General features: G+C 37.2%; 1 protein-coding gene across 4 annotated transcripts in view; it reads left to right on the plus strand.

Moving 5' to 3' along the window:
* FOXN3 (forkhead box N3) overlaps nt 1-26990 on the plus strand; it is a 204585-nt gene that overhangs the window by 154831 nt on the left and 22764 nt on the right. For all 4 annotated transcript variants that reach the window (XM_053697571.1, XM_053697573.1, XM_053697575.1 and 1 more), the window contains one exon: nt 21890-21998. In XM_053697571.1, the coding sequence (XP_053553546.1) occupies nt 21890-21998 (109 nt within the window). The remainder of the gene's footprint in view (nt 1-21889; nt 21999-26990) is intronic.

Here is a 26990-nt window from a genome sequence, read left to right on the forward strand (position 1 = left end):
CTGCTTTATTGATCGGTTAAATTAATCCACCAATCAGCGTTCACCAAAAATGGGCCAGCATCTAAACTTACATTTAAATAAATGATATCAAGAGAATGAAGACAATTTGATAATAGGAGTAAATTAGAAAGCTACTTAAAATTGCATGGTCTATCTGAGTCACAAAAGAAAAAAATTATGTTTAGTGTCCCTTTAAGCAAATTTGATAATAGAAGTAAATTGGAAAGTTGTTTAATATTATATGTTCTATCCAAATCCAGAAAGTAAATATTGAGCTTTCTTGTCCCTTTAATATATTTTCTATGCCCTACACTGTACAAATTCACCTCACAGAGATAATTAAGGGGAACTGGGCCAAAAAAGTGTATACACAATATATGATATATACACTGTGTGCAGAATTATTAGGCAAATAAGTATTTTGACCACATCATCCTCTTTATGCATGTTGTCTTACTCCAAGCTGTATAGGCTCGAAAGCCTACTACCAATTAAGCATATTAGGTGATGTGCATCTCTGTAATGAGAAGGGGTGTGGTCTAATGACATCAACACCCTATATCAGGTGTGCATAATTATTAGGCAACTTCCTTTTCTTTGGAAAAATGGGTCAAAAGAAGGACTTGACAGGCTCAGAAAAGTAAAAAATAGTGAGATATCTTGCAGAGGGATGCAGCACTCTTAAAATTGCAAAGCTTCTGAAGCGTGATCATCGAACAATCAAGCGTTTCATTCAAAATAGTCAACAGGGTCGCAAGAAGTGTGTGGAAAAACCAAGGCGCAAAATAACTGCCCATGAACTGAGAAAAGTCAAGCGTGCAGCTGCCAAGATGCCACTTGCCACCAGTTTGGCCATATTTCAGAGCTGCAACATCACTGGAGTGCCCAAAAGCACAAGGTGTGCAAAACTCAGAGACATGGCCAAGGTAAGAAAGGCTGAAAGACGACCACCACTGAACAAGACACACAAGCTGAAACGTCAAGACTGGGCCAAGAAATATCTCAAGACTGATTTTTCTAAGGTTTTATGGACTGATGAAATGAGAGTGAGTCTTGATGGGCCTGTGGCTGGATTGGTAAAGGGCAGAGAGCTCCAGTCCGACTCAGACGCCAGCAAGGTGGAGGTGGAGTACTGGTTTGGGCTGGTATCATCAAAGATGAGCTTGTGGGGCCTTTTCGGGTTGAGGATGGAGTCAAGCTCAACTCCCAGTCCTACTGCCAGTTTCTGGAAGACACCTTCTTCAAGCAGTGGTACAGGAAGAAGTCTGCATCCTTCAAGAAAAACATGATTTTCATGCAGGACAATGCTCCATCACACGCGTCCAAGTACTCCACAGCGTGGCTGGCAAGAAAGGGTATAAAAGAAGAAAATCTAATGACATGGCCTCCTTGTTCACCTGATCTGAACCCCATTGAGAACCTGTGGTCCATCATCAAATGTGAGATTTACAAGGAGGGAAAACAGTACACCTCTCTGAACAGTGTCTGGGAGGCTGTGGTTGCTGCTGCACGCAATGTTGATGGTGAACAGATCAAAACACTGACAGAATCCATGGATGGCAGGCTTTTGAGTGTCCTTGCAAAGAAAGGTGGCTATATTGGTCACTGATTTGTTTTTGTTTTGTTTTTGAATGTCAGAAATGTATATTTGTGAATGTTGAGATGTTATATTGGTTTCACTGGTAAAAATAAATAATTGAAATGGGTATATATTTGTTTTTTGTTAAGTTGCCTAATAATTATGCACAGTAATAGTCACCTGCACACACAGATATCCCCCTAAAATAGCTATAACTAAAAACAAACTAAAAACTACTTCCAAAACTATTCAGCTTTGATATTAATGAGTTTTTTGGGTTCATTGAGAACATGGTGGTTGTTCAATAATAAAATTAATCCTCAAAAATACAACTTGCCTAATAATTCTGCACTCCCTGTATGTATATATATATATATATATATATATATATATATATATATATATATATACTAGTACTAAAGCCCGTGTACACAGGCCATTTTTTGCAGTACAGCGGTCCCACCCCTTGCTCTCTCCCCCCTCTCTTTTGCTCTCTCCCCCCTCTCTTTTGCTCTTTCTTCCCCCCTCTCTTTTGCTCTCTCTCTCCCCTCTTTTGCTCTCTCTCTCCCCTCTTTTGCTCTCTCTCTCCCCTCTTTTGCTCTCTCTCCCCTCTTTGACTCTCTCCCCCCTTTCTTTTGCTCTCTCTCCCCCCTTTCTTTTGCTCTCTCTCCCCCCTTTCTTTTGCTCTCTCTCCCCCTTTCTTTTGTTCTCTCCCCCCTCCTTTGCTCTCTCCCCCCTCCTTTGCTCTCTCCCCCCTCTTTTGCTCTCTCCCCCCTCTTTTGCTCTCTCCCCCCTCTTTTGCTCTCTCCCCCCTCTTTTGCTCTCTCACCCCTCTTTTGTTCTCTCCCCCCTCTTTGGCTCCCCCCCCCCCCCTCTTTGGCTCGCTCTCTCCCCTCTTTTGCTCTCTTCCCTCTTTTGCTCTCTTCCCTCTTTTGCTCTCTCTCCTCTTTGGCTCTCTTTCCTCTTTGGCTCTCTCTCTCCCCCCTCTTTGGCTCTCCCCCCTTTTTGGCTCTCCCCCCCTTTTGGCTCTCTCCCCCCCCCCCCCTTTTTGCTCTCTGCCTCCCACCCTTTGGCTCTCTCTCCCCCCCCCTTTGGCTCTCTCCCCCCCCCCTTTGGCTCTCCCCCCCCCCCTCTTTGGCTCTCTCCCCCCCCCTCTTTGGCTCTCTCCCCTCTTTGGCGCTCTCTCTCCTCTTTGGCTCTCTTTCCTCTTTGGCTCTCTCTCTCTCCCCCCTCTTTGGCTCTCTCCCCCCCTTTGGCTCTCTTCCCCCCCCTTTGGCTCTCTCCCCCCCTTTGGCTCTCTTCCCCCCTCTTTGGCACTCTTCCCCCCTCTTTGGCACTCTTTCCCCCTCTTTGGCACTCTTTCCCCCTCTTTGGCACTCTTTCCCCCTCTTTGGCACTCTTTCCCCCTCTTTGGCTCTCTCTCCTCTTTGGCTCTCTTTCCTCTTTGGCTCTGCCCCCCCCCCCTTTGGCTCTCTCCCCCCCTCTTTGGCCCCTCTCCTGCTCCCTCTCTGGCTCTGTCTTAATTGAAAGCCTTTGGCTCTCTGGCCACGCCCTCACCGTGCCCGGCCATGCCCCATCGCGATGCCCCGTCGGCCACGCTCCCTGACACTCCGCTTCAGCCTTGCTCTGTGCTGAGTGTCAGGATCCAAACGGCCAGGTATGTTTGTCACGTGCAGTCTCTACTGCGCATGACTGCGTCTGACAAACATACTTGGCCAATTATTATATAGGATATATATATATATATATATACTGTATTACTAAAAATGTATATCAAAACTTACTTAATCCTTAAAGCAGCTTCTCTTCTAAGATCTGGATAAATCTTAACAAATCTATGAAAGGACAGAAAAAAACAGGGCACCACAGACTATTACTGATATCATCCTGGGTAAATATTATTATTATCTCTTGTACTCAAAATAGGGAAGCACTTCAAGGTGTTATGAGCCTGAAGAAGCAACTTATATGGTTGAGAAACGTGGGCTTTCACATTTATATATGTTTTAATAAAACTTCCTAAAGCTAAACTGCTGCTTTTAACAAGGTATTATTTCAACTATCCCTCTCTATGGGAAGATCTTCTAATCGGATTTTACTATCTGGCTGCACTTGGAAAGCTGCCTATTCACTACACTGGCCACTACATAAGAGTACCTGGAAGTGCTTTCCTTTTGTCAGTAGAAGATATTCATTATATTTACCATAGTAGATATCAGTAATACACTATGTGGCGCCCTCTGGGTTTTTTTTGGGGTGTACAAATTTATTCTGCCACTTACGATATTGATGTTCTACAAACTATAATCTTTTAGAGGCTGAAAATCAGCCAAACAAAGACATGTTTGGTGGCATTTTGAATGTGTGATTTAATTTAAAGGGACAGTCTACACCAGAATTGTAATTGTTTTATAAAATAGATAATCCCTTTATTACCCATTCCCCAGTTTTACATAACCAACACAGTTATATTAATATACTTTTTACTTCTGTGGTTACCTTGTATTTAAGCATCTTCTGACAGCCCCCTGATCACATGGCATTTTATTTATTATCTATTGACTTGCATTTTCACCAATTAGTGCAGTGTCTGCCACAAGCCACGAGCGTGATCACAATGCTATCTATATGTCTCACATGAACTAGCACTCCCCTGTTGTGAAAAGCAAATAAAAAACATGTGATAAGATGCAGCCTTCAAGGGCTTCATCCATTGACGACTGCTGTAATGAGTTAGAATGTTTGAATATTGCTTAAGAGTGTCTGTTTAAAGTGTCATAAACATGTTGAGATCTGTGCATATCCTAAAAGAGCTAATTAAGTAAAAATAGGTTGCGTAAAAAAAAATGTTTAAAAATTGCTGACAAGTATTTTAAAATAATTTAAAAAAATAAGCAAAATTACTTACATAGCTATGCTGTCTGGAGTAGATTGATCCACCCCCACCCCACCTTATCAGTGTTTAGCATGGGAAGCACAAGCATTGTATTTCAAAGCATGCTCCAGCAGATTTTCACTGTGTACTTCTGCATTCTACCAAAGCAATGGTAGATATAGAGACAGTCATAGAAGGAAATGTGTCGGGGGAGTTAGAGCTGTACAATTCCGAACTTAAAAGAAAGGGTTAATGGCGAGGCACTGCAGTATAAATTTGCAGGTAAAATAATTAAAGTACATATTGTTATATTTTGTCTCTATCCCAACTTGATTTATGTCCCTTTAAGGGTAATGCACGGTTGGCCAGGTATCTCTTTGTGGAGCACTACAAACAAATACAAATGATACAATTATTTGGTAAGCTCTAACTCTTAGGCCTAATGTCCTAAATTTGTACTCCTGACTACTCTGTTTTTAAAGGTTAATTTATCAGGTTGGAATATACATTATATTATCTAGGATGGAATATACAAATTCTGTCTGACACAATGAAATATTGTATCTTGTCTAGATTTTATATGCTTGTAAGCCTCTGCTTCCCTTACCCGCTGAATGCATGGCTCTTTAACCCAGAATTATATAGACAAATGAATATTTAATCAGACAGATTTACTAAAGAAGTTGGTGGCCGCAGTTGCGTGCTTAATAAAGAACAAGGGATGTGGAATGATGGAAACAAAAAGGAACAAGGCTAAAAGTCAAGTCAGGTTATGCGTAAGTTTGTCTAATCATGCAAGTGAGGGAACTAGGGAGTCGTTTGGCTGTCCTCTGCACTGGTCGAGTAACCACTGTGTAGAATGTTGCCAGGTCAGGGTTTTGAATCACACAGTATGCACTCCAGCCCTTTTAGTGGCAGTGAAAAAACTATAATGTTCTGATTAAATTACAGGAAAATAGGGCAATCATTCTAGAATATGAGGGCATTCTGCAAAGTATTTACTACTTCTAATAAAACTGAATTCCCCATAAAAAGTTTTAATATTGTCCGTGAAATCCCTCTTTTACCACTTTGCCTGTCTCCTTGCCCCTTTTTTATGATTTCTTTAGCTGTAGACAGACACTGAAGTTTTGTTTTCTATTTAGCATCTAACAAATCACTGACTTGCTGCTCTAAGGCTTTAGATCGCTGTTGTTTTTGGTCTTTAACTGAGTCTCAGTGTTGAGACACGCATTAAACTAATAAAGGTTTAACAAATTTCGAGCAAACATAATCTTTGACCTCGAAGAGCGATAAATAATGATTTGAAAGTTCTGCAGCACAGGGCTTGAGACGTTTTAGGAGACAGGGCACTGATTATCTTTAGATCTGCTAACTTTTTTACTCACATTACTATAATAAGGTTATCCTTTTCTCCTATAACTGTATGTCTGTGCTCTTCAGTATTCTGGTGGAATCCTAATTTTCAGATACATTTGTTAACCCCTGCTCTGGACTCAACAGGTATCCTATGGCACCTAAAAAATACCCTTCCATCCCTGGCATTGTACCTGGGCAGAAGTATTGGGGACACTGACTTTTACTGGGCTTTGGCACTATATTGTGCATCACTTCTGCTCAGAACTCTGTGTTCGTTATTTTGCCTCTCCTCTAAATTAAACAGTTGTGTTCATGTTCCTGGCCGCAGCCCTCACATAGCCAGCATATTGTGCTAGGGTGACCCAACCCCAAGACAAAAGTTATGAGTGTTCCTTGTAATGGAGGAGTTAAATCACTGATGTATGTTATGCAGAAGTTATTTAACCCCAAGGGCTAAATCACTCCTTTATTTGTGCTTGGCAGTAAAGAAATGTAATCACAGCGGCATCAGCTTGCAGCAGTTAAGAGGTTAAATCACTGCTGCAAGCATGCTGTACAGCAGTGATTTAACTTATTGTTTGTCCAAGTGGATTCTAGGCAATCTAGGGGTTAAGTGTGTAGTGCTCAACTTTAGTAAATCTAAGTAACAGACTTCGGTTCTTTAAGTCTGCACAGTTTTTGTCTTCTGCTGGAAGACCATTCCATAGGTCAACAACTCTCATTGTAAATATGCCTAGTGGATTCTAGGCAATCTAGGGGTTAAATGTGTAGTGCTCTAAATGTGTAGTGCTCAACTTTAGTAAATCTAAGTAACAGACTTCTGTTCTTTAAAGGGACAGTTTACTCAAAAATGTTCTCCCCTTTAATTTGTTCCCAATGATCCTCTTTACTTGCTGGAGTTTATTAAATTGTTTACAAGTATTTCCATTAACCTTATATTGGCATTTGGCCTCGAGGCCAAGCTGTATTAACACAGCCAGTAGAAGAAATTACACTCCCATTGGGTTATAGAATAGATAAAGTAATAAAATGTTAATTTTCCATTGTTCTCTCCAAGTATTGGTGATTGGTTTATGGACAGATATAAGATAAAGGTACAGGTATATGTACACAATGTGATAAAGTAATGAGCTCTGATTATACCTACAAGCTCAACCCATTTTATTACGTTGTGGCTTCAAAACACAAAATCAGGTAATTCATATACACAAATAAGTCTTAAAAATGCAAATATCATACATTTTATCCTCTGCAGCTGGTAAAAAATTAATTGGAAACACATTAAGGGAAAAACAATTTTATAGTATACTGTCCCTTTAAGTCTGCACAGTATTTGTCTACTGCTGGAAGACCATTCCATAGGTCAACAACTCTCATTGTAAATATGTACTTAACTTTTTCTGCTCTTCATCGTTAAACTAATACCTCTTCATAGAAAATATATTATAATTTTTGGCCATAATACTGATACTTGATTCTGGGTTAGCATAAACCACCTTTTATCTAGTGTCGGGTTTTTTTTCTTTACCTTGTACTGGTCTTGATTTATTAATGTTCATTGTTGTATACATAGTCTATGCTTTTGGCTCCCTTTGATATAATAATTTTGCTATGGGTAGTGTTACTATGAAACCCATATATACACTATGATTATATACTCTGTGAATATGATACATGTTTCCAAAATTGTTGGTGTGTGTGACAGGGAATTCAGATTGCTGCTGGTAAATTATTCACAAACAGCTGTCACATAATGAAAATTGTCAAAAAAATAGTTTCAATATTGTGATTGCCTTATACATGTTTAGCTTGAAACACTGTAAAGTGATTCACGTTTGGGCTGCAATTAGTCCTTGATTAAAGGAGGAAATGCCTTTGGTAGCAGCCCCGATTGGAAAGAAATCTATGGGTATGGAACACTAACACTACGAATATATTAGCACACCACAGGGTTTGCAAAACAAGCATCTCAATTCACTGACAGAAAACTGTTCTAATTTGTATATATACTTAGTTATTGCCAGGATTGTCCCTCTGTCCATACACTAGCGAGGTTAGAGTTATTGCAATCTGCAGCATATTATGATCCTATTTGATGAAAGATACAGTTGCAGCTCTTTCATAGCAGTTTATTATAGTTTATTCTGATTGCGGAGTTTTAGCACGTCAGAGCAATTTTACAGTTTAGGGAAGACAGTTTTGCATTTCATATAAATGTATTGCAGTTTATCACTTTGATACAAGAGAGAGTTGCAACGCGTTTCATAACTACTGTATAGTTGATCAGTTTGATACAGGAAAAAGTTGTGACGCATTTCATAGCAAATTTGATGTTTATAACTAACGCAAGACAGTTGTGCATTTCCTATACATTTATTGCAATGTATCACTTTGATGCAAGAGACCATTGCAACGCATTTCATAGCAACTGTACTTTCATACAGAAAACAGTTCATAGCAATCTATTACAGTTAAGTACTGTGACACAAGTAGTCCGTGTTCTCCACAGAAACTGTGGCTAACAAGGGAATATTGTAATCATCAATCAAAAGCACATATTAATTTAATGATTTCACATAATTGATTTAATGATAAATTGTGCAATGAACTTTGGAAATATAATCGCTAATTTCAGCTTAAAGGGACAGTCTACTAGAATCGTTATTGTTTTAAAAGATAGATAATCCCTTTATTACCCATTCCCCAGTTTTGCATAACCAACAGTTACATTAATATACTTTTTACCTCTGTGATTACCTTGTATCTAAGCATCGTGTGACAGCACCCTGATCACATGACTTTTTATTTATTATCTATTGACTTGCATTTTAGCCAATTAGTGCTGTGTTGTGCAGACTCTTGAATAACTCTACGGGAGTGAGCACAATTTTATCTATATGACTCACATAAACTAGCACTCCCTGTTGTGAAAAACAAATAAAAAATCATGTGATAAGAGGCTGTCTTTAATGACTTAGAAACAGGCAGAAATTTAGAGGTTTAAATGTTATAAAGTATATTAATATAACAATGTTGGTTGTGCAAAACTGGGGAATGGGTAGTAAAGGGGATGTCTTTTTTAACAATAACAATTTTAGTGTTGACTGTCCCTTTAATATTGGCTTAAATGTTAGCTGGCTGGTCAGTAAACTCAGCCGGGTTGTGTGCTAATGAAATAGATACTGGGGAAAACATTGCTAGGGAGAGTCGCATCACTGAATTTTAAAAGAAACATGCTTTTTCAAGGAAACATTGATATTTCATTTTCCCTTTTACCCTAATATTCAGACAGTGCACAGCTTTAGTCTTACAACTTTACAAGGATTAAATCATGAGTTTGTACCTGCACATAGAGAATATGCTCTGCTCGCTATGGTTTGTTATAACTTTGCAAATCTATTCCTAAGGTGCAGAACATTAAGTCAAATTATTAGACTTCAGAAAATGTCATTGAAGAAACACTATGCAAAACAGGTCTTCAATGCATGATAGAAAATATGTGAGGTTTAGGTCTCTTGAAGTTGTCTGCTATGGCTTACAAAGTCATCAGTTAAAAGCAGAGATATTAGTGTATCCCCATCTGGTGCTGCAATAACACACACGGTTTAGCTTCTGCAACAGAGGCAGAACAGAATGTTGTTATTAGGCTTTTGTTGCTACACAACTGGTCTGTGTAGAATAATACGCACAAAACGATGACCGCACAATGTTAAGCCTTATCTATATTAGCATTCCAGCCAAATAAAGGATTATCCAGCAAAATATTATATATACAAGGGCATGATCACAATAGAGCTGTCCTCATGCTTCTAGTGTTGCACAAACATTGAGGCTCTGTTAGGTGATACTGATTGACAGCTTAGGCAACAAAGGTACTGAATTTTCTGATCATCTGAACTATTTTAATCTCTTTAATGTAGATGGGGTTTTTTTCACACTTGGTGTCACATAAAAATCTTAACGTGGCGCTGTTAGCTCAGGTTTTCTATAGTACTGTTATTTTACTAAATGTATTTTTGTCTCGACAGCAGTGGTTGCTTTTATGTTTGAGGTGATATTCTGTTGGTGTGTGTGTGCTCGTGCACGTGTGCCTGTCATTCTCTGCAGGTGCTGACAGAGCCATATATACCATAAACATACTCTCAACGGTACTCAGTGTGGTTATAGAAATATATGTTACAGCATTGCTTGCATATATCGGCTTTTAACCCCTGCAAAGGTTACAGTGATATGAAACTCAAAATGACCAATTTTTATACTTTTCTTGGTATCTTTTGTTGAAAAGCATATATGGTAGCAGTTTTGCAAGAAATCTATCCAATTGCAAGAGCACTAGAGGGCAGCACTATTTCCTACCATGTAGTACTCTAGATGGTACCTATCTATCTCTTCAACACAGTATAACATGGCAACAAAGCAAATTTGATTATAGAAGTAAATTGGAAACTTTTTTTAAAACGGTCCGCTCTGTCTGAATCACAAAAGAACATCTCTGGGTTTGATATCCCTTTAAAGTAATTTCCAGAAGAGTAATACCTTACTGGGAGCTATCTGAACACATCTGATGAGCCAATGACAAGAGGCACATATGTAGCCAGTGCCACCGATCACCAGCTTGTTCCCTGTCGTGCATTGCTGGTAGTGAGTCTACATCGGTACGCTTTTTAGCAAAGGATACCAATAGAAAAAAAAAAAATTAAATTCGCTAACAGAAGTAAATTGAAAAGTAAAAATGCATTCTCTATCTCAATCGTAAAACTTTAATTTTGACTTGTCCCTATAAGAATGATTATTTTTCTTTTAATGATACTGTATTTTATTATATACATTATTATGGGGTTAAATAGCAACAGAAAAGGGCACTTTAATATCCCTTTCGCTTTCTAGGAATTGCCATATAAAATAATGGTAATAAAATAGTGATCTGACCTTGTAAGCTTATGGTCCCTCTGTATCATTCAGTATTTATAGTAAGTAATGATCTGACCTTGTAAGCTTATGGTCCCTCTGTATCATTCAGTGTTTATAGTAAGTAGTGCTCTGACCTTGTAAGCTTATGGTCCCTCTGTATCATTCAGTGTTTATAGTAAGTAGTGATCTGACCTTGTAAGCTTATGGTCCCTCTGTATCATTCAGTGTTTATAGTAAGTAGTGATCTGACCTTGTAAGCTTATGGTCCCTCTGTATCATTCAGTGTTTATAGTAAGTAGTGATCTGACCTTGTAAGCTTATGGTCCCTCTGTATCATTCAGTATTTATAGTAAGTAATGATCTGACCTTGTAAGCTTATGGTCCCTCTGACTGTATCATTCAGTGTTTATAGTAAGTAGTGATCTGACCTTGTAAGCTTATGATCCATCTGACTGTATCATTCAGTGTTTATAGTAAGTAATGATCTGACCTTGTAAGCTTATGATCCATCTGACTGTATCATTCAGTGTTTATAGTAAGTAGTGATCTGACCTTGTAAGCTTATGGTCCCTCTGACTGTATCATTCATTGTTTATAGTAAGTAATGATCTGACCTTGTAAGCTTATGGTCCCTCTGATTGTATCATTCAGTGTTTATAGTAAGTAGTGATCTGACCTTGTAAGCTTATGGTCCCTCTGACTGTATCATTCAGTGTTTATAGTAAGTAGTGATCTGACCTTGTAAGCTTATGATCCCTCTGACTGTATCATTCAGTGTTTATAGTAAGTAGTGATCTGACCTTGTAAGCTTATGATCCCTCTGACTGTATCATTCATTGTTTATAGTAAGTAATGATCTGACCTTGTAAGCTTATGGTCCCACTGTATCATTCAGTGTTTATAGTAAGTAATGATCTGACCTTGTAAGCTTATGGTCCCTCTGATTGTATCATTCAGTGTTTATAGTAAGTAATGATCTGACCTTGTAAGCTTATGGTCCCTCTGTATCATTCAGTGTTTATAGTAAGTAGTGATCTGACCTTGTAAGCTTATGGTCCCTCTGATTGTATCATTCAGTGTTTATAGTAAGTAGTGATCTGACCTTGTAAGCTTATGATCCCTCTGACTGTATCATTCATTGTTTATAGTAAGTAGTGATCTGACCTTGTAAGCTTATGGTCCCTCTGTATCATTCAGTGTTTATAGTAAGTAGTGATCTGACCTTGTAAGCTTATGGTCCCTCTGATTGTATCATTCAGTGTTTATAGTAAGTAGTGATCTGACCTTGTAAGCTTATGGTCCCTCTGATTGTATCATTCAGTGTTTATAGTAAGTAGTGATCTGACCTTGTAAGCTTATGGTCCCTCTGACTGTATCATTCAGTGTTTATAGTAAGTAGTGATCTGACCTTGTAAGCTTATGGTCCCTCTGATTGTATCATTCAGTGTTTATAGTAAGTAGTGATCTGACCTTGTAAGCTTATGGTCCCTCTGATTGTATCATTCAGTGTTTATAGTAAGTAGTGATCTGACCTTGTAAGCTTATGGTCCCTCTGTATCATTCAGTGTTTATAGTAAGTAGTGATCTGACCTTGTAAGCTTATGGTCCCTCTGACTGTATCATTCAGTGTTTATAGTAAGTAGTGATCTGACCTTGTAAGCTTATGGTCCCTCTGTATCATTCAGTGTTTATAGTAAGTAGTGATCTGACCTTGTAAGCTTATGGTCCCTCTGTATCATTCAGTGTTTATAGTAAGTAGTGATCTGACCTTGTAAGCTTATGGTCCCTCTGACTGTATCATTCAGTGTTTATAGTAAGTAGTGATCTGACCTTGTAAGCTTATGGTCCCTCTGATTGTATCATTCAGTGTTTATAGTAAGTAGTGATCTGACCTTGTAAGCTTATGGTCCCTCTTATTGTATCATTCAGTGTTTATAGTAAGTAGTGATCTGACCTTGTAAGCTTATGGTCCCTCTGTATCATTCAGTGTTTATATGTAATAGTGATCTGACCTTGTAAGCTTATGGTCCCTCTTATTGTATCATTCAGTGTTAATAGTAAGTAGTGATCTGACCTTGTAAGCTTATGGTCCCTCTGATTGTATCATTTAGTGTTTATAGTAAGTAGTGATCTGACCTTGTAAGCTTATGGTCCCTCTGTATCATTCAGTGTTTATAGTAAGTAGTGATCTGACCTTGTAAGCTTATGGTCCCTCTGACTGTATCATTCAGTGTTTATAGTAAGTAGTGATCTGACCTTGTAAGCTTATGGTCCCTCTGATTGTATCATTCAGTGTTTATAGTAAGTAGTGATCTGACCTTGTAAGCTTATGGTCCCTCTGACTGTATCATTCAGTGTTTATAGTAAGTAGTGATCTGACCTTGTAAGCTTATGGTCCCTCTGACTGTATCATTCAGTGTTTATAGTAAGTAGTGATCTGACCTTGTAAGCTTATGGTCCCTCTGACTGTATCATTCAGTGTTTATAGTAAGTAGTGATCTGACCTTGTAAGCTTATGGTCCCTCTGATTGTATCATTCAGTGTTTATAGTAAGTAGTGATCTGACCTTGTAAGCTTATGGTCCCTCTGATTGTATCATTCAGTGTTTATAGTAAGTAGTGATCTGACCTTGTAAGCTTATGGTCCATCTGACTGTATCATTCAGTGTTTATAGTAAGTAGTGATCTGAACTTGTAAGCTTATGGTCCCACTGTATCATTCATTGTTTATAGTAAGTAATGATCTGACCTTGTAAGCTTATGGTCCCTCTGATTGTATCATTCAGTGTTTATAGTAAGTAGTGATCTGACCTTGTAAGCTTATGGTCCATCTGACTGTATCATTCAGTGTTTATAGTAAGTAGTGATCTGACCTTGTAAGCTTATGGTCCCACTGTATCATTCATTGTTTATAGTAAGTAATGATCTGACCTTGTAAGCTTATCGTCCCTCTGATTGTATCATTCAGTGTTTATAGTAAGTAGTGATCTGACCTTGTAAGCTTATGGTCCCTCTGATTGTATCATTCAGTGTTTATAGTAAGTAGTGATCTGACCTTGTAAGCTTATGGTCCCTCTGTATCATTCAGTGTTTATAGTAAGTAGTGATCTGACCTTGTAAGCTTATGGTCCCTCTGACTGTATCATTCAGTGTTTATAGTAAGTAGTGATCTGACCTTGTAAGCTTATGGTCCCTCTGACTGTATCATTCAGTGTTTATAGTAAGTAGTGATCTGACCTTGTAAGCTTATGGTCCCTCTGACTGTATCATTCAGTGTTTATAGTAAGTAGTGATCTGACCTTGTAAGCTTATGGTCCCTCTGATTGTATCATTCAGTGTTTATCGTAAGTAGTGATCTGACCTTGTAAGCTTATGGTCCCTCTGATTGTATCATTCAGTGTTTATAGTAAGTAGTGATCTGACCTTGTAAGCTTATGGTCCATCTGACTGTATCATTCAGTGTTTATAGTAAGTAGTGATCTGAACTTGTAAGCTTATGGTCCCACTGTATCATTCATTGTTTATAGTAAGTAATGATCTGACCTTGTAAGCTTATGGTCCCTCTGATTGTATCATTCAGTGTTTATAGTAAGTAGTGATCTGACCTTGTAAGCTTATGGTCCATCTGACTGTATCATTCAGTGTTTATAGTAAGTAGTGATCTGACCTTGTAAGCTTATGGTCCCACTGTATCATTCATTGTTTATAGTAAGTAATGATCTGACCTTGTAAGCTTATCGTCCCTCTGATTGTATCATTCAGTGTTTATAGTAAGTAGTGATCTGACCTTGTAAGCTTATGGTCCCTCTGATTGTATCATTCAGTGTTTATAGTAAGTAGTGATCTGACCTTGTAAGCTTATGGTCCCTCTGATTGTATCATTCAGTGTTTATAGTAAGTAGTGATCTGACCTTGTAAGCTTATCGTCCCTCTGATTGTATCATTCAGTGTTTATAGTAAGTAGTGATCTGACCTTGTAAGCTTATGGTCCCTCTGTATCATTCAGTGTTTATAGTAAGTAGTGATCTGACCTTGTAAGCTTATGGTCCCTCTGACTGTATCATTCAGTGTTTATAGTAAGTAGTGATCTGACCTTGTAAGCTTATGGTCCCTCTGATTGTATCATTCAGTGTTTATAGTAAGTAGTGATCTGACCTTGTAAGCTTATGGTCCCTCTGACTGTATCATTCAGTGTTTATAGTAAGTAGTGATCTGACCTTGTAAGCTTATGGTCCCACTGTATCATTCATTGTTTATAGTAAGTAATGATCTGACCTTGTAAGCTTATCGTCCCTCTGATTGTATCATTCAGTGTTTATAGTAAGTAGTGATCTGACCTTGTAAGCTTATGGTCCCTCTGATTGTATCATTCAGTGTTTATAGTAAGTAGTGATCTGACCTTGTAAGCTTATGGTCCCTCTGTATCATTCAGTGTTTATAGTAAGTAGTGATCTGACCTTGTAAGCTTATGGTCCCTCTGACTGTATCATTCAGTGTTTATAGTAAGTAGTGATCTGACCTTGTAAGCTTATGGTCCCTCTGACTGTATCATTCAGTGTTTATAGTAAGTAGTGATCTGACCTTGTAAGCTTATGGTCCCTCTGACTGTATCATTCAGTGTTTATAGTAAGTAGTGATCTGACCTTGTAAGCTTATGGTCCCTCTGATTGTATCATTCAGTGTTTATCGTAAGTAGTGATCTGACCTTGTAAGCTTATGGTCCCTCTGATTGTATCATTCAGTGTTTATAGTAAGTAGTGATCTGACCTTGTAAGCTTATGGTCCATCTGACTGTATCATTCAGTGTTTATAGTAAGTAGTGATCTGAACTTGTAAGCTTATGGTCCCACTGTATCATTCATTGTTTATAGTAAGTAATGATCTGACCTTGTAAGCTTATGGTCCCTCTGATTGTATCATTCAGTGTTTATAGTAAGTAGTGATCTGACCTTGTAAGCTTATGGTCCATCTGACTGTATCATTCAGTGTTTATAGTAAGTAGTGATCTGACCTTGTAAGCTTATGGTCCCTCTGACTGTATCATTCAGTGTTTATAGTAAGTAGTGATCTGACCTTGTAAGCTTATGGTCCCTCTGACTGTATCATTCAGTGTTTATAGTAAGTAGTGATCTGACCTTGTAAGCTTATGGTCCCTCTGATTGTATCATTCAGTGTTTATCGTAAGTAGTGATCTGACCTTGTAAGCTTATGGTCCCTCTGATTGTATCATTCAGTGTTTATAGTAAGTAGTGATCTGACCTTGTAAGCTTATGGTCCATCTGACTGTATCATTCAGTGTTTATAGTAAGTAGTGATCTGAACTTGTAAGCTTATGGTCCCACTGTATCATTCATTGTTTATAGTAAGTAATGATCTGACCTTGTAAGCTTATGGTCCCTCTGATTGTATCATTCAGTGTTTATAGTAAGTAGTGATCTGACCTTGTAAGCTTATGGTCCATCTGACTGTATCATTCAGTGTTTATAGTAAGTAGTGATCTGACCTTGTAAGCTTATGGTCCCACTGTATCATTCATTGTTTATAGTAAGTAATGATCTGACCTTGTAAGCTTATCGTCCCTCTGATTGTATCATTCAGTGTTTATAGTAAGTAGTGATCTGACCTTGTAAGCTTATCGTCCCTCTGATTGTATCATTCAGTGTTTATAGTAAGTAGTGATCTGACCTTGTAAGCTTATCGTCCCTCTGATTGTATCATTCAGTGTTTATAGTAAGTAGTGATCTGACCTTGTAAGCTTATGGTCCCTCTGATTGTATCATTCAGTGTTTATAGTAAGTAGTGATCTGACCTTGTAAGCTTATGGTCCATCTGACTGTATCATTCAGTGTTTATAGTAAGTAGGGATCTGACCTTGTAAGCTTATGGTCCCTCTGTATCATTCAGTGTTTATAGTAAGTAGTGATCTGACCTTGTAAGCTTATGGTCCCTCTGATTGTATCATTCAGTGTTAATAGTAAGTAGTGATCTGACCTTGTAAGCTTATGGTCCCTCTGATTGTATCATTCAGTGTTTATAGTAAGTAGTGATCTGACCTTGTAAGCTTATGGTCCCTCTGATTGTATCATTCAGTGTTTATAGTAAGTAGTGATCTGACCTTGTAAGCTTATGGTCCCACTGTATCATTCATTGTTTATAGTAAGTAGTGATCTGACCTTGTAAGCTTATGGTCCCTCTGATTGTATCATTCAGTGTTTATAGTAAGTAGTGATCTGACCTTGTAAGCTTATGGTCCCTCTGTATCATTCAGTGTTTATAGTAAGTAGTGATCTGACCTTGTAAGCTTATGGTCCCTCTGTATCATTCAGTGTTTATAGTAAGTAGTGATCTGACCTTGTAAGCTTATGGTCCCTCTGTATCATTCAGTGTTTATAGTAAGTAGTGATCTGACCTTGTAAGCTTATGGTCCCTCTGTATCATTCAGTATTTATAGTAAGTAATGATCTGACCTTGCAAGCTTATGGTCCCTCTGATTGTATCATTCAGTGTTTATAGTAAGTAGTGATCTGACCTTGTAAGCTTATGGTCCATCTGACTGTATCATTCAGTGTTTATAGTAAGTAGTGATCTGACCTTGTAAGCTTATGGTCCCTCTGACTGTATCATTCAGTGTTTATAGTAAGTAGTGATCTGACCTTGTAAGCTTATGGTCCCTCTGTATCATTCAGTATTTATAGTAAGTAATGATCTGACCTTGTAAGCTTATGGTCCCTCTGATTGTATCATTCAGTGTTTATAGTAAGTAGTGATCTGACCTTGTAAGCTTATGGTCCATCTGACTGTATCATTCAGTGTTTATAGTAAGTAGTGATCTGACCTTGTAAGCTTATGGTCCCTCTGACTGTATCATTTAGTGTTTATAGTAAGTAGTGATCTGACCTTGTAAGCTTATGGTCCCTCTGATTGTATCATTCAGTGTTTATAGTAAGTAGTGATCTGACCTTGTAAGCTTATGGTCCCTCTGTATCATTCAGTGTTTATAGTAAGTAGTGATCTGACCTTGTAAGCTTATGGTCCCTCTGACTGTATCATTCAGTGTTTATAGTAAGTAGTGATCTGACCTTGTAAGCTTATGGTCCCTCTGATTGTATCATTCAGTGTTTATAGTAAGTAGTGATCTGACCTTGTAAGCTTATGATCCATCTGACTGTATCATTCAGTGTTTATAGTAAGTAGTGATCTGACCTTGTAAGCTTATGGTCCCTCTGTATCATTCAGTGTTTATAGTAAGTAGTGATCTGACCTTGTAAGCTTATGGTCCCTCTGTATCATTCAGTGTTTATAGTAAGTAGTGATCTGACCTTGTAAGCTTATGGTCCCTCTGATTGTATCATTCAGTGTTTATAGTAAGTAGTGATCTGACCTTGTAAGCTTATGGTCCCTCTGATTGTATCATTCAGTGTTTATAGTAAGTAGTGATCTGACCTTGTAAGCTTATGGTCCCTCTGACTGTATCATTCAGTGTTTATAGTAAGTAGTGATCTGACCTTGTAAGCTTATGGTCCCTCTGATTGTATCATTCAGTGTTTATAGTAAGTAGTGATCTGACCTTGTAAGCTTATGGTCCCTCTGTATCATTCAGTGTTTATAGTAAGTAGTGATCTGACCTTGTAAGCTTATGGTCCCTCTGATTGTATCATTCAGTGTTTATAGTAAGTAGTGATCTGACCTTGTAAGCTTATGGTCCCTCTGATTGTATCATTCAGTGTTTATAGTAAGTAGTGATCTGACCTTGTAAGCTTATGGTCCCTCTGTATCATTCAGTGTTTATAGTAAGTAGTGATCTGACCTTGTAAGCTTATGGTCCCTCTGACTGTATCATTCAGTGTTTATAGTAAGTAGTGATCTGACCTTGTAAGCTTATGGTCCCTCTGTATCATTCAGTGTTTATAGTAAGTAGTGATCTGACCTTGTAAGCTTATGGTCCCTCTGACTGTATCATTCAGTGTTTATAGTAAGTAGTGATCTGACCTTGTAAGCTTATGGTCCCTCTGTATCATTCAGTGTTTATAGTAAGTAGTGATCTGACCTTGTAAGCTTATGGTCCCTCTGACTGTATCATTCAGTGTTTATAGTAAGTAGTGATCTGACCTTGTAAGCTTATGGTCCCTCTGTATCATTCAGTGTTATATGTAATAGTGAGAGGTGTAGCTGGTCTCAGGCTGCACAGTTCCCTAGTTCAGTTATATGTAGACTTTTTTTATACCAATTCTTTCAATATGGGGAAATAAGAATGAAATCAAAGACTATGTTGCATCTGCACCAATACTTATGTACTGGTTATTATTGATACACAGTAGATCATTGTAGAGCCCATTTGTATATTCATCAAAGAAAACATCAACAACCAGTAATTTCCACTGAAACAGAGGAGTCTGGGTAATGATATGACAGTGAGCTTTACAATTATCACCTTTTTTTCCAAAAATAAATTTTAAACCACATTCTGTCATGCTAGTATAATACTACTATAGGGCATGAAGCACAGTATTTATTTACTTGCACTACTTGGAACTAGCCTCTAATTGGTGGCTTCACATATATGCCTCTTGTCATTGGCTTACTGTCTGTCTTCAGCTATCTCCAACAATGCATTGTTACTCCTTCAACAAAGGATAACAAGAGAATGAAGCAAATGTGATTATAGAAGTAAATTGGAAAATTGTTTAACATTGTATGTTCTATCTGTATTATTAGACTGGCTTTTCATAGCAGGAGCAGAAGAATACGGTAGGTTATTATTGGATCTGATTGGCTGAATACAGGCACGCCCATTTTAAACTACACTTCAGATGACTGACATTTGTTTAAATGCATATAGTGAACATTGGAGATTCTGTAGCATACCAGCAAATAAATATAAGTGTTGCATTTCCTTATTATTTCATGTGTACTCCCCCGCCTCGGTTGTCTGTTGCTGATGGCTTATTATGTATCCTCTGGATCAGTTTGCTTGTTCTGTAATCCCGTTGCGAGCGGTAGCAGCTGGGGTTAGATTTGCTCTCTCATATCCTCGGTGCAGCGGCTGTGTGTAGGAGAACATCGTTTGTTAACTCTGTACTCCGCGCAAAAGGCTATTTCCGCTTTTATGGATATGAGAAACATCAAAGTTTCATAAATGAAAACATAACAAAAGCAAATAAATCAGTGTGTTTTCTACTTATCTTACCCTAACCGCTGGGGCTTAGTCAATTACAGTTTTCAACGTGATATTCAGGTTTGACCTTCTAAGCTACATGATCTAAAAGACTGGCCGTGAGATTAAATTAAGTGCATAGGATGTGTGTGTGTACTACACTCAGGTGCCAATACAGCTGCAGTATAGGAATGTTTATTCCCTTGTGTTTGCAAAAAGCAGACAATATATTAGTGTCCTAAAAGCAAGAAAAATAAAATTACCATAAAGGGACATTTAAAGTGTATATATTTTTATATAATTATTTATATTTTTTTTATATTATTATTTATATTTTTTTTATATTATTATTTATATTTTTTTTATATTATTAATTTTTTTTTTATTATATATTATATTATTTTTTTTTATATTATATAATATAATATTATAATATTAAGGAATATTATATAATATAATATTATAATATTAAGGAACGAGCACAAATCAGGGGTATAATATGACAGCAAGCACATAAATGTATGTACAGTGTTTTAATTTCATTAAATGACATATAACACCTCATACTTTATCCGATGTTTCCTAAAGAGGCCACACTACAAAATCTATAACGTAGGTTTTACTAAACCAGCTATTTACAGTATTGTGCAGACAGTACACGTGCAATACGAGAGCCCTGATATTGTGCACGTACCACTCACAAGATGAAGGTTTGCACAGCACACCCATTGCGTTTGGCTTGCTTCCAGTAGTGCATTGCTGCTCCTTCAACAAAGGGTTGCTGAAAAAAAATTATAAAGTTATTTAAAATTGTATGAAATTAATCATGAAGGGAAAAAAATAGGTTCCATGTCCATTTAAAGTGATGGTAAAGTAAAAATTCAACTTTCATGATTCAGATTAAGCATGCAACTTTACACAACTTTCCAATTTACTTTAATTAGCAAATTTGCTTTGTTCTTTTTGTATACTTTGTTGAAGTGTAAACCTAGGTGCATAGGAGATCTGGAGTTTGCATGTGGACTCTATGGCAATGACACAATGTTTGCAAAAATGTTTTACATTGTTGCAAACACCACTACTGCCATATAGTGTTAAGAACATTTGTTTCTTTGTTGCCATTTTATCATTTTATTGGGCGAATGAATGCACAAACACGTGGGTATATGTGCGTGTGTATATATATATGTGTGTGTGTGTGTATGTATACACAAATAAACATGTTTAATCAGTTAATGTTTTTGGGGTCTCCCCCATTCTCAGACTTACATAAACATAAAAAGTTACCTCATATTTGAGGTAACTTTTTATGTTTATGTAAGTCTGAGGATGGGGAGACCCCGAAAACGTTTACTGATTACACATTACGTTTATTTCTGAACACGGAGAGTGTCTTTTGTGGACTGTGTATATGTATTTGTGTGTGTGTGTATGTGAATGAATATATATATATACCGTATACTTGAAAGAAGCTTTAACACTTTGAGATTGTGATGCAAAATATTTAATTGTGATTAGTTAAAAAAACAACAACTTTGCAATATAGTATAACTGCTTATTTTCCTCCCTTTTCCTGTAATTTATGTCTGACAATTGGGGGGTTTCCAGTTTTTAGAATTCTCTGGAAGCCGAATGGTTAAGTAACCCAGATAAGGAAACATCCATATTTTTGTCTGCAAAGAAGAATTAAAAAAACATATCACATGTTCTCTAAACTAGACCTCTTATCTGGCTAAACTTTGTCCTGTGTTTCTGAAGATATAGACGTGTTTTGCTGTAACCCTGAATACAAGGTTTCTGTTTACAGACTTTATACGGCACCAGTGGAATGTTCTGTTATTGCAATCATAGCAGACTTATCTCAGTTGCGTTTTTGTCTGCGATATTGGCGGCTGTTATTTACTTTTTATTATGAAGTGACTGATAATATGTACTAGTTAAATCGCCCTGCTTACCAGCTTGATGGATGTTGCTAACTTGTTTTGTTTTTTTCCTTTCTTCTTTTTTTTCAGTTTCCCCTGGAGTGATACAAAATGGAGCTCGTGTGCTGAGCAGAGGAATTTTTCCAGGGGTTAGACCTTTGCCAATTAATCCTATTGGAAGCATGTCTGCCTCAGTAAGGTATGTTTGTGCTACAGAACCCATTATAGGGGTGAATTAGACCAATAATTACTACAAAGTAATAGTAAATTAAATTTAAAGGAACATTAAACCCCCCCAAAATGTCATGATTCAGATGGAGCATACCTAGGTAGGCCATATGAACTGGGAGCTAGCTGCTGATTGGTGGCTGCATATACAAGCCTCTTATCATTGGCTTACTGATGTGTGCAGCTAGCTCCCAGTAGTGCATTGCTGCTCCTTCAATAAAGGATACCAAGAGAATGAAGCAAATTGATAGAAGTAAATTGGAAAGTTGTTTAATTTTAAAAGCTCTATCTGAATCATGAAAGTAACATTTTGGGTTTCATGTCCTTTCTAAGTATACATACACATTGTGATCTACACTCTAAACAATTATTTTTAGCAAAATTTGCATTACGTACATGTACTTTTCTTATTTGCCGTGACCAATTAGTGTCAAATCTAAAAGAGCTCCTGCACTGATTAATCAATCTTTGTGTAGCATGTTGAAAAGTAATTGGTGAAGTTAACAAACTGCATTCTAACCTCTCTGGATGTCTTGAATAAAATAGTTTTCGGTGTTTTTAAATTATAAGAAGAGCAAGTGAAATAAATAATAGAAGTATTTTTTTACTATGCATAATTAAACATTTTATTAGGACTTACATTTTAAGCTGGGTGTCCTATTAATAATATATTACTGGTACAAATTCCCAAATTCAGAATTCCAAAATCCAGACTTTTTCATTAAAGGGACAGTCAACACAGATTAAAACATTATCCCATACCTTAGATCAAGCAAAAAAAAAGAGCCTGCACCGCATCCTATCTTCAATAACACTAACGTTAGGTGGCTAATCTTGAATGAACATTTAGTTAACAACGTCAGATATGGCCGCCAAACTCCTCCCCCTGTAAAAACAACAACTTTAAAGAGATATAAAACATTGCTCCTTTAGTAGAAAAATATGTTATATCAAAGTACACATACAAAGAAAAATATTGTGTTAAAAAAAAACCCAAAAACAACTTAATTATTTTCTTGCTAAATGAGCACTTAGAAATTCTCAGTGTAGTCCCAGCATACAGCTAGATATTATTACATAGCTTAGGTTCTATTGTCACATGAGTATTGCAACAAAAGTCCTTTATTCCAGTGATTTTCAAACATTTTTTTGCCGTGGCACACTTTTTTACATTAAAGGGACATTATACACTCATTTTTTCTTTGCATAAATGTTTTGTAGATTATCTATTTATATAGCACATAAAGTTTTTTTTTAAAATAAATGTATAGTTTTGCTTATTTTTAAATAACATTGCTCTGATTTTCAGACTCCTAACCAAGCCCCAAAGTTTTATGTGAATACTGTCAGCTACCTTCTCCAGCTTGCTGCTGTTTGTGTAAAGGGTCTTTTCATATGCAAAAGAAGGGGGAGGGAGGGAGTGTCTTATTTGCCACTTGCAGTGGGCTTTCCAGCTACCTTTTCAACAGAGCCAAACTGACAGCTTCTAAGTAAGTTTTTAAACCGTTTTATACTGGATTTTTATTTCAGTATCTGTGCATCTTATTCTTTATAGTAGTGTCTATTACATGCAGTTATATGAAAATAAGTGTATACTGTCCCTTTAAAAAATTCGGCGGCACACCACCATCTAAAATTTTTATAAAATCACACATTGTAGCCTAATACAGCATATATATATATAGGGACACCCCCGCACTGGGAAAAGTGTTATCTGTGGAGCACTGTGTGTGTGTGTGTGTGTGTGTATATATATATATATTTACACACAAGCATACATACATGCCCAGAGTAAAAAAAACAAGCAAAATTTAAAAAATATGTCACACTGTTGTCAGTCTGCCATGGCACACCTGAGGGTCTCTCATGGCACACTGATTGAAAAACACTGCTCTATACAACACGGGCAATAGACTGACTGCAGCTAGATTAGATGTCTCCTAGCAACACTTCAAAGGAAAAACTGTGTGTGACAGGAAGTAAATAAAGTTAAAGAGACTGGAAAAACCCAGTCTCTTTAACTTTTTAAACAACTTTCCAATTTACTTCTATGATCAAATCTGCTTCATTATCTTATTATCCTTTGCTGAAGGAAAAGCATTGCACTACTAGAAGCTAGCTGAACACATCTAGTTAGCCAATCACAAGAGACAAATCTGTGCAGGCACCAATCGACAGCTAGCTCCCACTAGTGTTGTATATGTGCATATTCTTTTTCAAAAAGGGATACTAAGAGAACGAAGTGTCTTAAAATGAAATGCTCTATCTGAATCATGCAAGTTTAATTTTGGCATTCCTATCCCTTTAAAAATAAAAGGTAAAATTCAAATCCTTTTAAAATGATGCAGTAGCCAGATGGGGACAGTGTAATACTTTCAATATTGTTCCATTTTCTGTCATTTATAAATGTTACTTAAGCTCTCCAAAGCATAAATAAACTGCATAATTTTACACAAATTGATTGTGATCATTTCTGCAACATAGAACCAGTTACTTATTTTAGCTTGAGATTGGTTTAAATTATAGCTGTGTTGTTTACTCATTAAGGGCTAGATTTCAAGTGTGGCGCGCTAACTGTAGGTCTCAAGTGATATTGGGTTTTTCTCTGCTTTTTGCACATAATGGAAATAACACGCATATTACGCTAGATTTCAAGTGTGGCGCGCTAACTGTAGGTCTCAAGTGATATTGGGTTTTTCTCTGCTTTTTGCACGTAATGGAAATAACACGCATATTACGCTAGATTTCAAGTGTGGCGCGCTAACTGTAGGTCTCAAGTGATATTGGGTTTGTCTCTGCTTTTTGCACGTAACGGAAATAGCAGGCATATTACGAGTTGAAAGTAAACACGTTCACTTGAGCGCACTCTAGTTTAACACAGGTCGGGTTAGTGCGACTTAAGATCTCACTCAAAGGGTAGTATGTAAAAAAGAAAATTGTACTAAACACATCAAAATACATTTAACAGTACAGCTACACTCATATTTACACTGTTTATGAATATATATATATTTTTTAAATGCATTGCAAAGTTATAAGTATTGCATTGCACAACTTAACCCTCTGAGTGCTAAGCACTTTCCTACCTGGGTGCTAATATTTTCTAAGGTTTTTTTTTTTATTTTTTATTTTTTTTTACTTTTTAATTTTTTTTTACAGACCCCCAAGACTTACACTGTTGGAAAGGTTAGGCAATTCTCTTTCCAACAGTGGGGTCTTGGGGGTCTGTAGCTGCTTAGATGCCTTATATATAGGCTTCTAAGCAGCATGACCCATCCTCCTATACTTAACATTGTTAAGTATAAATAAAGTTGCGCAGTGACGTCATCACGTAATTGCGCGTGACGTCACCGCGCATCACGTGAATCCCCAGCGATGCCTGTCACTCTACAGGCATAATCGCCGGGGTAGGAGCGGTTAGGAGCCCCCAGATCTCCCTCAAGGTGGGAGAGTGCTCATGACGGCTCTGAGCCGTCATTAGCACCAGAGTGAGAAACTCTGTGACGGCTCAGAGCCGTCATTAGCACTCAAAGAGTTAAAGACATAGGGGCCCATTTATCAAGCTCCGAATGAAGCTTGAGGGCCCGTGTTTCTGGCAAGCCTGCAGGCTCGCCAGGAACAGCAGTTATGAAGCAGCGGTCTAAAGACCGCTGCTCCATAACCTGTCCGCCTGCTCTGAGCAGGCGGACACACATCGCTGAAAACTGATTGACACCTCCCTGCTGGTGGCTGATAGGCTGCGAATCTGCAGGGTGCGGTGTTGCACCAGCAACTCACAAGAGCTGCTAGTGCAATGCTGAATACTCAAGTCAAAATTAAACTTCATGATTCAGATAGAGCATCTAATTTTAAACAACTTTCCCATTTACTTCCATTAACAAAATGTGCACAGTTTTTTTATATTTAAACTTTTTGAGTCACCAGCTCCTACTGAGCATGTGCAAGAATTCACAGAATAAACGTGTATGCATTTGTGAATGGCTGATGGCTGTCACATGGTATGTGTATGCATTTGTGATTGGCTGATGGCTGTCACATGGCCCAGGGGGAGTGAAAATAGACATAACTTTGCAATTTATTTAACAAAAATCTACTACTACTCATTTGAAGTTCAGACTAAGTGCTATTGCATTGTCTTCTTATCATGCATTTGTTAATAATGCAAATCTACAATGCTGACTGGTCCTTTAATGAATTTTTATTATCCTCAACCCTTTAATGCAGAACAAAGTTCAAGTGCTTTATCAAAATAAATCAAATCAATAATTAAATTAACCCCTTGGCTGAAATATTGCTGCAACCCTTTCAGATACATATTTATATGCAGACTCCTCTCTAAAGGAACAGAGCAAACAATAATAATTATTTTAAGCTGAAGGGTACAAAGCATTCTCTCAATAAATAATTAATGTAAATGATTCAGTTAATTTTTACATTTCTTAATTTTTTAGGATATTTTAGATCAGGTGTAATCAATCTGTAATAAGAATATAGAATATTTTTACATTTGGGTGAAATCGTAAGCATTTTCTGAGCTCTTGGTTAATCAGTAAATTGTTATAGAATATGCAGTTTTCAAATTATGAATGATTTTTTTTATGCATAAATTATATTCGTGATTGCAATTTTCAGATATTTGTAGGTACAGTAAAACAGTGCAAAACCTCAGGTTTATATACAGAAGGCTCAGGTTTATTTTTAAGGGACCTTAAAGTCAAAATTAATTGTGCGTAATTTAAATAGTGATTTATTTTAAGAGCTTTCCAATTTATTTAGTTCTCTTTGTATCATTTGCTGAAAACCATATCTAGGTAGGCTTATGATCTGCAACAATGAATTTTTTTTCATGATTCAGGTAGTTAATACAATTTGAAACAACTTCGGTGCTTCATTTTCTTGATATCATTTGTTGAAGTAGCAATGCATTACTGGGAGTTAGCTGAACGCATCAGTAAACCTATGA

Source organism: Bombina bombina, chromosome 1 (genome assembly GCF_027579735.1).
Source record: "Bombina bombina isolate aBomBom1 chromosome 1, aBomBom1.pri, whole genome shotgun sequence".
NCBI classification, from domain to species: domain Eukaryota; kingdom Metazoa; phylum Chordata; class Amphibia; order Anura; family Bombinatoridae; genus Bombina; species Bombina bombina.